Source organism: Mustela nivalis (assembly GCF_964662115.1).
Source record: "Mustela nivalis genome assembly, chromosome: 17".
Taxonomy (NCBI): domain Eukaryota; kingdom Metazoa; phylum Chordata; class Mammalia; order Carnivora; family Mustelidae; genus Mustela; species Mustela nivalis.
In genome coordinates this window covers 23,042,265-23,056,869 of record NC_139036.1, presented here as the reverse complement: position 1 = coordinate 23,056,869, position 14,605 = coordinate 23,042,265, and the positions used below count along the sequence as shown (strand labels likewise).

The window sequence follows — 14,605 nt, the reverse complement described above, 5'->3', positions numbered from 1 at the left end:
GTATTAGTTTCCTATTGCTGCCATACAAAAATCACAAATTTAGTGGCTTAAATCAACATAAGTTTATTATATGACAGCCCTGGAGATCAGAAGTCTGAAATGGCAGGCCTGCATTCCTTCTGCAGCCTCTAGGGAAGAATCACTTACTGCCTTTTCTAGCCTCTAAAGGATACACAAATTCCTGGCTTGTGGTCCCAAATCACTTCAGTCTCTGTACATCACAACTGCCTCCTCCTCTCTGATTTCCCTCCTCCTTACAGAGACTCTTATGGTTACACTGGGCCTACTTGGATAATCCAAGATAATCGTCCCATTTCAAGTTCCTTAATATAATCACACCTGTAGACTCGTTTTGCTATGCGAGGTAACATATTCTCAGATTCCAGAGATTAGGATGTGGACATGCTGGCAGGGTGTGTGTGTGCGTGGGTGTGTGTGTGTGTGTGTGTGTGTGAGATGATTCTTCCTACCAGTGCATATACCAAAATTTATATCAGTACTCTATTGACCAACATTCAGATTATCTAGTTTTTCATTTTAAACCACGTTGCAAGGAATATTTTTGGACTTGTATTTTCACACTTAAATGTATCCATTTGATGATATCCTGGTCTTGCACCGAAAGCCAAAGGGTATGTGAATTTAAAATACTGATAGAGGGGCGCCTGAGTGGCTCAGTGGGTTGAAGCCTCTGCTTTTGGCTCGAGTCATGGTCCCCGAGTTCTGGGATCAAGCTCCTCATTGGGCTCTCTGCTCAGTGGGGGGACTGCTTCCCCCCCCCCACCTGCCTCTCTGCCTACTTGTAATCTCTGTCAAATAAATAAAATCCTAAAAAAATATATATTTTAATATTGACAGAAAAAAAATGAAATATTGATAGACATTTTCAAATTCCTTTCTAAATCATGTATATTGGGACATCCGGCTGGCTCAGTTGGTAGAGCATGCAACTCTTTTTCTTTTTTTTTCTTTTTTTGACAGAGATCACAAGTAGGCAGAGAGGCAGGCAGAGAGGGTGGGGGGAAGCAGGCTCCCTGCTGGGCAGAGAGCTGGATGCGGAGGCTCAATCCCAGGACCCTGAGATCAGGACCAACAGCAGCCAAAGGCAGAGAGGCCTTAACCCACTGAGCCACCCAGGTGTCCCGAGCATCCAACTCTTAAATCTCAGGGTTATGAGTTTAATCCCCATGTTGGATGTAGAGATTACTTTAAAAAATAAAGTCTGAAAAAAATAAACGAAATAAAATTAACCATGTGTATTAATTTTATTCCTATCAACAGCTTAGGAGAATGCTTCTTTACATACCTCAGCACAAGGTATTTCAAATCCCTGCTAATCTGCCAGGTGAAAAGTAGTACAATATGTCACCAATTTCATTTGAAATTGAACAGTTTAGGGGCACCTGGGTGGCTCAGTGGGTTAAGCCTCTGCCTTCGGCTCAGGTCATGGACCCAAGGTCCTGGGATCGAGCCCCGAATCAGTCTCTCTGCTCAGCGGGAAGCCTGCTTCCTCCTCTCTCTCTGCCTGCCTCTCTGCCTACTTGTGATCTCTCTATCAAATAAATAAATAAAATCTTTTTTAAAAAAATAAAAAGAAATTGAACAGTTTATTTGCTTATATACTCATTTTTATTTCTTCTATGAACTGCCTATTGTCTTTCTTTTTATTGACAAATGACAGGCCTTCATCTATTATATATGTTGCAAATATTTTTCCTGGGTGGTCATTTGTGTTTTGACTTTGGGTGGCACAGAAGTTTAGTTTTTACCTAAAAGATTTTTCTTTTTCCATGTGGTTTCTAAGTGTTTTAAATATTTAGAGAGGCCTTTGTCAAGACTCTTCAAAGTTCTCCCATGTTCTTACCTGGAAGTGGGCATTTTAAAGTCATATCATTTGGGGCACCCAGGTAGCTCAGTCAGTTTGGCCTCTGACTCTTGATTTTGGCTCAAGTCATGATCTTGGGGTCCTAGGGTCAACCCAGGGGTGAGGCTCCCCACTGGGCAGGGAGTCCCGGCTTGTCTCCCTCTCCCTCTGTCCCTCTCTCTGCCTGTGTGTGCTCTCACAGAAGGAAAGCACAAGCAGGAGGAAGGGCAAGCAGAGAGAGAGGGAGAAGCAAGCTCTCCGCAAGGCAGGGAAGCAGATGAGGGGCTCAAAATCCTAGCATCCTGGGATCGTGACCTGAGCCGAAGGCAGACAGGCGCCCAACCGTCTAAGCCACCCAGGCGCCCCTAAAAATAAATTTTTCTATCTTTAATCAATCTGGTGCACATGAGTACGTGTCCACGCACTCATTCATCGGAGGGCCCATTCATCTCTTCCCTGGGGTGGCTAGCTAATTGTACTATGTTTATTACGTCTCCTGGACGTCGTAGACGATAGCCAGAGGAGAAAAGAGAGTCAAAAGAGAAACGGTGAAAGAGTCGCGGGAGGTAATTTGGCGCCCCGACTAGCCCCTGCAGGGAGTAAAGCGCTCCCGCCCCGGGCCGCCAGCTTCCCGGCCTGCGACTCCGGGCAACCGGCGGAACGCAGGTGCACGAAGGCTTGGATCCGCACGAGCCCGGCCTGGAAGGACTGTACGGCAGCGGGGGAGCGGTTTGGCGGGAACACAGGGCCGCTCGGAGGCCGCCGCTGCAGCCGCCGCAGCGATGCTCCCCTCCTTGCAGGAATCTCTGGATGGGGATGACAAGGAGCTAGAGAGCAGCGAGGAGGGAGGCTCCGCGGAGGAGCGGAGACTCGAGCCGCCACCCAGCAGCCACTATTGTCTCTACAGCTACCGCGGAAGCAGGTGCAGCACCCAGCGTCCCTGGGGTCCCGTCCTGGCCCTGCCACCGGGCCCCGCATCCCAACCCTGCGCCCCGGCCCCGCATCCCAACCCCGGTAGCTCGCAAAGACCTTCCCCTCGCCCAGCTGTATAGTCTCTGGCCCTAAGGGCCCCCTGACCTCACGCCGTTCTTAAGAGCCACCGGCCTGGACTTTGCCCCTCCTAAGCCTCTGCGCTCCAGCTGTCCCTCTCGACTTCTCATCCCCTTCCTGTCGCCCCTGCCCTTGTTGGGCGCAGCGCCTCGCCCACTCATTAATGTCAGTTTCCACCCCGTCCTCGTCAGTACCGCCCCACTTTCTCCCATTAACCCCACGCATCCGCACTTCCACCCCACCCTCTGATTGCCCTCTGTTCCCGCTGCCCCCTTTTCCTCGGTCGGGGCAGACATTCCTGGGGCTCTCTTGGCCCTGGAAAGTCTGGTTTTTTAGAGGAAATTCCCTCGACTCTTGTGGATGTTTAATTTAGCCTTTCTTCCACCCCTTAGACGGCCTGGAGAGAGAAGGGGCTCTTGTCCGCACCGTTGCATGGGTTCTCCCTGTCATCAGGGTAGGCAGTGGAGGATCGACGCCCTTCTAACTTGAAGCATTTTCAGTGGACTGTAGCCTCTCACCCTGCTTGCCGGCGGGGAGGGGGCCATACCGCGCTTGAGTTAGAGCCCATAACTCATAGCGGCATTGCTTTTGTGATGTGCAGATCGGCGCAACAGCGAGGGGACAGTGACGAGGGAAGCGCAAGCGGCACAAATGCAGAAACGCCCTCTGGTGATGATTTCAGGTAAAAACAGCTCGCCCCTAACCCACGTGTGTGCTTTGATCTTCTGTGCGTCTCTGTCTTGTAGATATTAGTGGGTACGTTATTTCCCTTCAGCTTTCCCCGACTCAAACCACCGAGCCCACCTGTCCCCTAGGAACTGCATCTGGACTTCCTCCTTCCTTCATTCACTCAAGGCTGGGCAGATCCAAATACCCGTAGTGCCCCTGGTGATGAGCCAGAAGCAGTCGATCTTAGTTCCTTGATTGGAACTGCATTAAATATTCAACGTCATATGAGTATAAAGAAATCTAAAATGCTCCTTTTCCCTGCGTTCAGTTTTCTTTCAGAGCTGCGTTGCTACACACTGGAATGTAAACTCCAGGACAGCAGAGATTTTTGTCTCTTTGGTTCATTGATGTCTCCCTACCTGGCACCCTGAGAGATAACTAGGGGAGACGTTTAGTACATATTTAGTAAATGAATGAATGAACCTTAGCACTTGATGCTAAGTAGGGTATAATACAACAATATGTCCACTGACTGGATGATGGATGATTTAAGGAATTTTTTAGGTGTCTTAATAGTGTGATGGTAACGTGAAAAGGAGGTAAGGTCAGGGCTGATTAGGGGTCCTGGTAGAGTCATAATACTAGAGAGAATGAGCTGGGAAGATAGGACTACTTTAAACTGTTTGAGGAGGTAGATCATACTTGGGGACATACACATCTAGAAGCCTCACCAACAGGAGTCCTATAAAAAGCTTTGTCAAACCCTTAAAGAGATTCTGGCTGTTAGTCATATTCTGACTTACGAGGTGTGAATGTATAGTCCACTGATAAGGAATGTGTGTCTCTCATTTGTCAAGCCTCTCCTTGGTGGATACTAATCTGCCATCGGAAGTGGAACCAGAGCTGCGCAGTTTCATTGCTAAGCGTCTTTCTAAGGGAGCAGTCTTTGAAGGGCTGGGTAATGTTGCATCTGTGGAGCTGAGGTAAGTGTAAAATGTGCTGTGTCTGGAATTTTTAATCTGAGCTGAATATGAGAAGGAAGGAGAAATTGCAAAAGATCAGGTCCTACTAGGCTTGTAAAGCTAGGCCCAGCCGAGCTGGGTCTCACACACACATTTGTGGAATGGAATTTGGTGAATGGCAGACTCTGCCACCTAAGCGTACTTATTTAGTCTTGTACTTGGGACAATAAGTTCATTACCAAAACTAAAAGTGCATACTTTAAAGTTGGTAAAGTGCTTTCACAAACTTTGATGTCATTCTCTCTACAAAGGGGCCATAGAGCAGATACTCTTACTTCCATTTTTAGATGGGCAAATAAATTAGAAGACATGAAGGTTAAAAAGAAAAAAAAAAGACATTAAGGTCACAAAGCTGGTCACATTGATGGAGTTCAGGCTTAGTCATAGGAGTCCTCCATTCACTTCAGCCATCTTTCCATCATACCCCTTGCTTGTAGTTCACTTTAGAAGTATGGTTTTGCCACCAAGTCCCCTCAGGAGTATGAAGCCACAGCCAAAAGATAAAGCCCCAGGATTAACATGTCCTATCTGCTTGGAGCTTAAGTGATCTGTGAAGCTTCGGGGGAGAAAGAGAACATGCTTATATTTATGTAAACGTGGATATACTATGAATGAGAATAAGACTTGCGCAAGTTTTTCACGTAAGAGAGGAGAACTCAAAGAAATGGCACGTTTAAAATTCCAGGTGCTGCTTTCGCTAAAGCCCATAATGGTACGTGTTAATTTTCCTCTGCTGTTTCAAGCAAACCAAGGAGAAGTCTAGGAGGTTCTGACCTAGTTTTCAATCTAACAGTATTGCCAAATGAAGATGACCAGGGTTTGGAGCATTCCATAAAACTAGATGCACGAGGGGCACTGGGGTGGCTCAGTGGGTTAAAACTTATGCCTCCGGCTCAGGTCATGATCCCAGAGTCCTGGAATCGAGCCCCACATCGGGCTCTCTGCTCAGCGGGGAGCCTGCTTCCTCCTCTCTCTCTGCCTGCCTCTCTGCCTACTTGTGCTGTCTGTCTGTCAAATAAATAAATAAATAAATAAATAAAATCTATAAATGGTGTTTAAAAAAAAAACAAACAACTAGATGCACAAGTTAGCACAATAATACATTTCACTGTCTTGTCTTTTCTAGGATTCCAGAATCCCGGGTTGGTTGTTATTACTGTCTTTTCCAGCAAGAAAAACTGCTTCCTGAAGCAGCAACAGTGGACTATGAACATAACGCTTCAGAGTATGTGGTCTGTTTTCTAGGAGGGTCTGAAAAAGGACTTGAGCTATATCCTTTCTTTGGTCTTCGAGGACATCAGGAAGGAAAACATGGGAAGCCAGGAGGAGGAGTACTACTCCCAACCTCCAAAGAGCTTTTCTACCCCTTCTCTATTTACTTCATTTCATACCTTCATACCACCAGTTTGTCCCGGCATGTTTTAATTTACAGTTTGCATCATTTGAAAGATTTTATGTATCCTATTGAGAGACAAAACATTGTCCTGATGCACCCTTTATTGCTTCCTTAAGAACGTACTTTCAGGCTTGAACTGGACAAGTATATTCAAGGACTGAAAAATGACATGAACCGTGAGGTAAGGGGATCGAAGATGTAATTGGTAATACTGAGAGGATAAACACAGTATAACTGCTCTACTTATTAAATCACACAGGTGTAGGGCACCTGGGTGGCTTAATGTGTTAAAGCCTCTGCCTTCGGCTCAGGTCATGGTCCCAGGGTCCTGGGATCAGGCCCTGCATCAGGCTCTCTTCTCAGTGGGGAGCCTGCTTCCAGCTTTCTCTGTCTGCCTCTCTGCCTACTTGTGATTTGCCTATCAAGTAAATAAATAAAATTTAAAAAAAAAAAAAAATCACACAGGTGGACACAAAGACACCCCAATTCTAAAAATGTACTGCTTTGTGGGCTAATAGGAGGGTGCTGGTTAAGGGAAGCAGGGAACATAGTCCTGTAACTGCTCTAAGTTTCACAAGACTGCTTCTAATGTTTTGTATCCAGGAAAAATGGATTCCATTCAATTCAGGGTATGTGGTAACATGCCAAGTGAGAAAGAGGATGCTCTTTTCCTGATTTCTAGGCTCACATGACTTAGGCTCTGGTCAGAATTATTGTCCACAAAGCCTCTGGCATCAAAGACATGCTATACAACGGTATAACTGTCCTTGAACCAATATCAAAGATTTTTAGAAAAATTCCATTTTTTTTATTAGTCGATCTTTCGCAAACTAGTCACATCCATATTGATTAAATTATCCATACCTTTTTAAAAAACTACACATTCAGCGTGTAGTAGTTGTTAAGTCGTAACTCTTCTAACTTTACTACCCATTACATGTGGTATCAATTCCTTTTACTTGTCATGTGCTTACAAGATTCTGTGGGAGAAAAAAGGCTAGCATAGGAGTATGCCAGGGAAATGAGTCTAGGGGGAGCTGCTCCTCTCCCAGAGTAGAGCTCTCCTACTAGTCCCCAGTGAGCCGTATAGCCTAGAAAGCCAGGTGTGCTCGTGGCAGCAATCGTGGCAGCATGTCTGACAGCTGGAGTGGGCTGGAGTGCTTTGATGAATTAGGGTGTGTCCTTCTCTGATCCTATTGGAATGTGAGTGGGCTGTCTCCTTCAGCCATTTAGCAGGTCCCCTCTAAGCTCGTGCATGGGTGTTTCAGGCACTACCAAGGGCTGGGGTGATAGAGATTATTAAAAGAATATCTCCTTGGGCACCTGGCTGGCTCAGTTAGTAGAGCATGAAATTATTGATCTCAGGGTTATGAGTTCGATGCCCCCTTTGAGTGTAGAGATCACTTAAAAAGAAAATCTTAAAAAAAAAAAAAAAATCTCCAGGGCACCTGGGTGGCTCACTGGGTTAAGCCTCTGCCTTCGGCTCAGGTCATGATCCCAGGGTCTTGGGATCTAGTCCCACATCCTCCTCTCTCTCTGCCTGCCTCTCTTGTGATCTCTGTCTGTCAAATAAATAAATAAAATCTTAAAAAAAAAATCTCAAGAATATCAAGAAGAAAATGTTAAGTCTACTAAAATGAATGCTTATATTAAAGGCGATGACAATTCTTTCTTGATCTAGGAAAGAGGCCTGGAGAACCACATAAAATCCTACCTGAGCAGCTGGTTTGAGGATGTTGTATGCCCAATCCAAAGGGTGGTTCTTCTCTTTCAGGAGAAGCTTACCTTTCTGCTACATGCTGTAAGTATCGCCTAAACAAAAGCATTTCTTTAATAGAGAGTCACTTTGGCAGAGTTTGGATTAAAGACATACTCACTTTCTCTCAACACTCTGAACACCTGAACATACACACACTCCCCCTCGCCGCTGAATATTCATTCAAACTATGCTTGTAATCAGATTAGACCACATTCTGTTTACTGAGATCTAGAAAGTTCCATTACTCAGGTAGAATTGCAAATACTAAATCTTCCCAATAGGGTAAAACATTATTATTATTTTTTTAAAGTAGGCTCCATGCCCAGCTTGAGCAGGGCTTGAACTCATAACCCTGAGAACAAGACCTGAATTGAGATCAAGAGTCTGACCCTTAACCAACTGAGCCAGCCAGGTGCCCCTAGGATAAAATATTTTAAAATAATACTTTTGAAGTGATCTGGGAGAGGCGTAATTTCCAAAACAATTTGAGAAAGAAAACAAAAACCCAAAGTGAATTTTAACTATATAAAAAGTCTAGAGAGGAGTGTCTGGCTGGCTTAGTCAGTAAACCATGCAACTCTTGATCTTGGGGTCGTAAGTGCAAGCCACACATTGTGGGTAGAGATTACTTAAAAAAAAGGTCCGGATAAAAAATGAAAAATTCACAAAATATCCAGACAATGGGGGAAGGCTAGAGTACATGGACAGGTTTTTATTCAAATATGTGGTGGGTAAATTCAGATGCAACTGGAAGGTCCCATGAGACCAGGGTGATAAAGCCAGGTTTTAGGCTGTCCGTTGGGCAGCCACTGAACAAGGCTCTGGAGAGCACTGCGTAGTGCCCATCATGAATGTTCCAGTGTGGTGTTGATTGGGGAAGCTGACTTTTACTGTCGAGTAGCTGCTCCATAAGGAAAAGTAGAATCCTGTATTGATTAGGCTTTATTTTTCTCCCATAGGCTCTGAGTTATACTCCTGTTGAAGTTAAAGAATCAGATGAAAAGACAAAGAGAGACATTAACAGGTAAAGAAGAGTTTTGTAATGGGGCGCCTGGGTGGTTCAGTGGGCTAAAGCCTCTGCCTTCAGCTCAGGTCATGATCCCAGGGTCCTGGGATCCAGCCCTGCATCGGGCTCTCTGCTGGGCAGGGAGCCTATTTCCTCCTCTCTCCCTCACTGCCTCTCTCCCTGACTGATCTCTGTCTGTCAAATAAATAAAATCTTAAAAAAAAAAAAAAAAAAAAAAAAGGCTTTATAAGGAGGGAACCTTCTTCACTGCAAGCCTGATAGTACAGGTTCAAACCTCCCACCCACTACAGAATGTATTTGTTTTCTCCTTCCTACCCTGCAATACTGTATGTGTTTATGCGGCAGGTTTCTGAGTGTGGCCAGTCTTCAAGGCCTTATTCATGAAGGCACCATGACTTCCTTGTGCATAGCCATGACCGAGGAGCCACATAAACCTGTGGTCATCGATTGCAGCGGCTCCCAGCCTCAGTTCTACAATGCAGGTGAGCCACAGCCCAAGGCAGCCTTCCTGGTGGGAGCCTATTTTTGCCCTGAGAACACATCATACAGATTTATCCCCCTTGCCTTGTACACTTGTACCTGTTTATCTCACACTCACCAAAAACAGTTATCAATTCTAGAACCACAGAAATCCCATTATGCCTAGCAGTTCCACTCCTATGTATATAGAGAAGCTCTTGTATGTAAGGAGACAAGTACAGAAATATTCAGAAAGGCATTGTTTTAAATAGCAAAGAATGGAAGCAAATGTCTATCATCAAGAAAACTAAAAAAGTGGGATGCCTGGGTGGCTCAGTGGCTTAAGCCTCTGCCTTCGGCTCAGGTCATGATCTCAGGGTCCTAGCATTGAGTCCTACATCGGGCTCTCTGCTCGGCGGGGAGCCTGCTTCCCCCCGCCCTGCTCCCCGCCTGCCTCTCTGCCTACTTGTGATCTGTCTGTCAAATAAATAAATAAAATCTTTAAAATTAAAAAAAAAAAAGAAAACTGAAAAACTGCTGTAGTCATACAGTGGAGTCCCATATAGCAGCGAAAATGCACGGACTAGCTCAGAAGCATACTATTTAGTCAAAGAGCCAGTAAAGAAAAACACATTAAGTTTAACCTATGTAAAGTAATACTATAAAGGCCTTAGGGATTTTTTTTTAAATTGACAAAAGTTGAAAGAAATATGTGGGAATGATAATCCTTTCTGATGGGAAAGGAGGGGGATATGATGGGGAAGACACAACTCAGGGCTTCAACCATTTGGTATTTCTTAGCCAGGTGGTAAATAGACTATTTTTTTAGACCATTACAGAACTCTTAAATAATTCACTCTTAAGTGGGGCGCTTCGGTGGCTCAGTCGGTTGAGCGTCTGACTCTTGATTTTGGCTCAGGTCATGATCTCAGGGTCATGAGATCCAGCCCTGTGTCCAGCTTCTCGCTCAGTGGGGAGTCTGCTTGAGATTCTCTTAGTCTCACTCTGCCCCTTCCCCCACTTGTATGTGCTTGTGTTCTTTCTCTCTGTCTCGCTCTCAAATAATCTTTAAAAAAAAAAATACAGTGTATGGGCGCCTGGGTGGCTCAGTGGGTTAAGCCGCTGCCTTCAGCTCAGGTCATGATCTCAGGGTCCTGGGATCGAGGCCCGCATCGGGCTCTCTGCTCAGCAGGGAGTCTGCTTCCCTCTCTCTCTGCCTGCCTCTCCATCTACTTGTGATTTCTCTCTGTCAAATAAATAAATAAAATCTTAAAAAAAAAAATACAGTGTAAATGTTTTTACCAAGAAAGAAAGAAAGAAAATCATAATAGATACGTGTGGTGTACACCTGAAATTAATAAGTTGGATGTCAGTTACACCTCCATTAAAGATAAATAAGTAACAAATAGAAAATAAATGTCTTATGCTTTTAAGGAGGAACCTTTGTATTGGTAGAATTTCAGTTTTATTTATTTAATTTTTCTAAAATACTTCATAGGAAGCAACCGGTTTTGTGAGGAGTGGATGCAGGCTTTTTTGAATGGCACTGAAGGAGGTAACCCTTTTCTTTTTCGACAAGTACTGGAGAACTTTAAACTAAAGGTAATTAATTGGCTACGTGCCAAATGCCACATAACATTTTTGTCTCAATTTTCGTTAGTACCAATGACAGAGTAACAAATCTGCTTTACAGCTGTGATGTCTATTAAATAGGACATTCTCAAAACTAGAATCCCCAGAAGGCATTTACTTTATTTACTATATTTTCCAGGAGCTTCTGCTTATATATCATTGCATTTCCAATTAATTGGGTTGAATGCTTGCTTGTATCTTGGGATTATCTTCTAAGTTGTGATGTATCTTAGTTGGAAAGCACCAAAAAAAAAAAAAAATGGTTCAATGCCTAAGGGTTCAAAATTCTGATGAAGAGGAGTGTTGTTACTTTATTTAGGTGATTTTAAAGGTATTTAAGAAATTGTGTTCTCCCAAGGGCAAAGCATATTAGCCCTAAGAATGATGGAAATATTTAAAATAAAAGGAAAACATCTCAGCAACATATGTCAAGCTCTCAGCTGGATAGGATAGATTTTTCAGGCTTCATTATTATCTCACTAAACACATATTTAACTGGGTATTTTTTTTTCTAGGCCATACAAGACACAAATAATTTGAAGAGATTTATCCGACAGGCAGAAATGAATCATTATGCTTTGTTTAAATGTTACATGTTCCTAAAGAACTGTGGTAGTGGAGATATCCTTTTGAAGATTGTTAAAGTGGAACATGAAGAAATGCCTGAAGCCAAAAACGTGGTGGCTGTCCTTGAAGAATTTATGAAAGAAGCTCTTGCTCAAAGTTTTTGATCACATGTTTTAAGATAACTGTATTGTGAAGATGCACCTTCAAGCCTTGGTGTTTGAAACTGCGGTCATTATAATTGTCCATAGGATTGCTAATTCAGACTATTTCAAACACATTCTAGATGTCTTCATTCTGTAATTTTAAAATTTAACTTAGTCATAAAAATCCGAGGACCATTTTTCAATGAGCCTTAGATGTGTGTGTGTTAGAGTCGTGGCGTTTTAGCGCACTGCTGGCCCCATAAATTCCAGGCTTCAGGGGGTTGAGGCTCAGAAGTCTTGAAAGGTAATTTTGTGGCTTCTCTAAAGAGTTGGCTGCAGTATTTAGCAATTTTTCCTCCCAGAAAAATTGTCATACTCCTTTCTCTGTGTACTATAGCTTCTTTAAAAAAAAAAAAAAAATGTCCTCCTAGTCTCAGGACAGATTAGCGCTGTGACACCATTTCAGAGACAGATTTGTGCATCCTGTGGGTGCTTGGATAGATTTTCTTTTTTGTCTGATTATGGCATGGATGACAGAGCCAGCTTGGAAGACAATACACAAATCATGAGTGTGTAAGGCATTAAATTAGATGCATAAGCTTCAAGACAAAACATCATCTCTGACAGAAAGCTACTGCCAAAGTGGCCCCCAGCCCCTTTCTTCATTCATTTGTTCACAGCTACTTGCCAGGAGCCTGTATTTTCTTTTCTCTTTTTCTGTCGAAAGTGCTGGAGTTTCCCAACAAGAGTGTTAAAAAAGAAACCAGGTACTTAAATTCTACAAGCAAACTGTAACAAAGAATGCAAACAGATTCTTCATATCAGAGTTACTCATTGATTTTAGGTTTTTCTGTGTATTTGTTACAAGCCTCATATTGTTTTACTCTGAATCAACTGAACGGGTCCTCAGCTAGAGCCATTTATAATTCCCAAGGAAGCCAGTTGTAGCTACACTCGTGATGGCAGTTTGTTCTGCAAAGCTCTTTAATAAATCCATTTGATAATGATTTTTGTTTAGAAGATCAGAAGTCTTATTCTCACTGCCCTCAGAATGCTCAGAGGAACACTAGCCCGTAAAAATCCTCTCCTAAACTCATACATAAGTGCTGAGTTTTAACTTTGAAAATGACTGACAATGGCCAATGCTTTCTCTTCTACAGAAGTATGGGGACATGACTCACCAAGCCATTTCTTTTCCTTTAATGAGAAATACAATTCAGGATCTTCATAAAGGCTCTCATATGGTTTTAAATTTTAATAACTTGGATTGTAGGCAGTGTAGAAAACAAAATCCAAATAGCACTTTTTATAGCATTAAATTCAGAATGACTACGGGAAATAAGCAATTCCAAGGCACTACACTTGAATCTGACTTTTTCTAATGTACTCGGTTTAGAAATCAATTTTTTAATAGACAACATTAGGACATCAACATTTGGAGTCAAAAAAACATATTTTTCATTTTCAAATTCACGTTTCATTCAACAGTCCATGATGTAAATGGCATTTTAAGGTAAATGTATTACCTGCTTCAAGCCATTTCTGGATATAGTCAAAGTTTCATTAGCTATTCCTTACATCAGCTTCTAAATATATATTTTGTGATGCAGGCTCAATACCCTGTGTTACCATATAGTCTTTTTTTACAAGTCTGTGACATACCATCACTATTGTAGGTGAGGAAAATGGTGACGTGGAATCAAGTATCCTGTTGGCCATGAGAAGAAACCCAAAGAGCTCATGACCAGAAACATGGACTGTATTCAAATTTTAATAAGCTAATGTATTAACTTTTAGAGTTTTAAAAAGGACTTGTTCAGGTGTGGAATATATTCATGTATTATTTGTGTGCTCTACACACAGGAAATATATGTTCGTCATGTTCTCAAAAATGGCCTCAGTTTAATTGTAATTATATTTGTAACAATAATCATCATAATAATAAACCACTCTAGCTTCTCACCAAGAGTCATTTTTGTTTAACAAGCTCCATTCTCAAGTTGACATTTTTATGAAGGTGCGGCAAGTTTGGGGCGAGATCATACTTGTCACGCTAAGGAATCTGTTGAAGACAATCACATCCCCTCCTGGAATACACCTTTTGGCACCTGGCAGGAGGCGTCAGGCAGGGTGTGAGGGCAATTTCCATCATGATGTTTTATTCACTGTCCAGGGAAGTTACACACCTAGAACTCAATAACCCAAATCACTTCCCTTCACTCTCATTCATTATTAACCATGACAGAACGCCTGTCCTTCACCAGAGACGCACTTAAACCAGATGCTAGGAAAGCCTGCAGGCATCCGGGAAACAAGACGAGGACCACGTTTTCCTAACCATGTGTCTTCTTAGTGATGGAGATCTACCCCCACCCGCGCACACCCTGGCATCAGTGAAGTCCTTCTACTTGGAGGTGTAAGAGGGCAGCTCTAGTCCCACAAGTGCTAAACTTCCTAAATGTGACCCAGACTTCAGATCATTCTGAGCTGGCATAAATGCTAGATTTCGGAAGTCAGTGGTGATAGGGAGCAGCCATGAATTAATAGCTATGGATTTGCTTGTAAACTATTCTAGAAGGGCTGATAAAGCAGAGATCCTGTTAAGTGAGCACCAAATCAATGTTCCTAACATCCATTACTTTACTAATGCAGTGAGACTGGGTCCTGAAACGAACGCCCTGGCCCTTCCACAGGTTTAGTGCCCTGAAAGTCCAACACAAACAGCCGAGGGGTGAGAACATGAACTTGGGAACCACAGTGCGAATCAATCTATGCCACAAGGTACCCGTGAGTCACTACACTTCTCTAAGCCTGCCCCTCGTGTAAATATGGGCATACTGATACCATTTCACACCAAGTAGCCATGCACTAAATGGGGATCTTCCACGGAAAATGCCTTACTTTTGCAATGCCCAGCACATACTAAGTAATCCGTAAACTGTCTTTAGGGTTACCTATTCACTGTCTCACGAAGTTACCGGAGAAAGAGGCTCTGGTAGGAAGGAGGAAGCAGAAAA

The 14,605-nt window shown here is 43.2% G+C and overlaps 1 protein-coding gene across 1 annotated transcript; it reads left to right on the top strand.

Moving 5' to 3' along the window:
* The first annotated feature begins 2,453 nt into the window (after positions 1 to 2,453).
* Positions 2,454 to 13,550, top strand: LOC309851727 (protein Njmu-R1). The gene is made up of 10 exons (XM_082707371.1): positions 2,454 to 2,786; positions 3,516 to 3,596; positions 4,441 to 4,566; positions 5,732 to 5,875; positions 6,125 to 6,182; positions 7,683 to 7,802; positions 8,720 to 8,784; positions 9,133 to 9,269; positions 10,745 to 10,848; positions 11,394 to 13,550. Exons 1-10 carry the CDS (start codon positions 2,647 to 2,649, stop codon positions 11,607 to 11,609), a joined length of 1,191 nt encoding a protein of 396 aa, XP_082563497.1. The 5' UTR covers positions 2,454 to 2,646; the 3' UTR covers positions 11,610 to 13,550.
* The last annotated feature ends 1,055 nt before the right edge of the window (positions 13,551 to 14,605 follow it).

Coding starts and splice junctions, on each gene's coding strand:
- LOC309851727 (XM_082707371.1), top strand. CDS start 2,647: ATGCTCCCCTCCTTGCAGGAATCTCTGGATGGGGATGACAAGGAGCTA. Junction 2,787..3,515: donor TACAGCTACCGCGGAAGCAG/GTGCAGCACCCA, acceptor TGTGATGTGCAG/ATCGGCGCAACAGCGAGGGG. Junction 9,270..10,744: donor GCCTCAGTTCTACAATGCAG/GTGAGCCACAGC, acceptor AATACTTCATAG/GAAGCAACCGGTTTTGTGAG.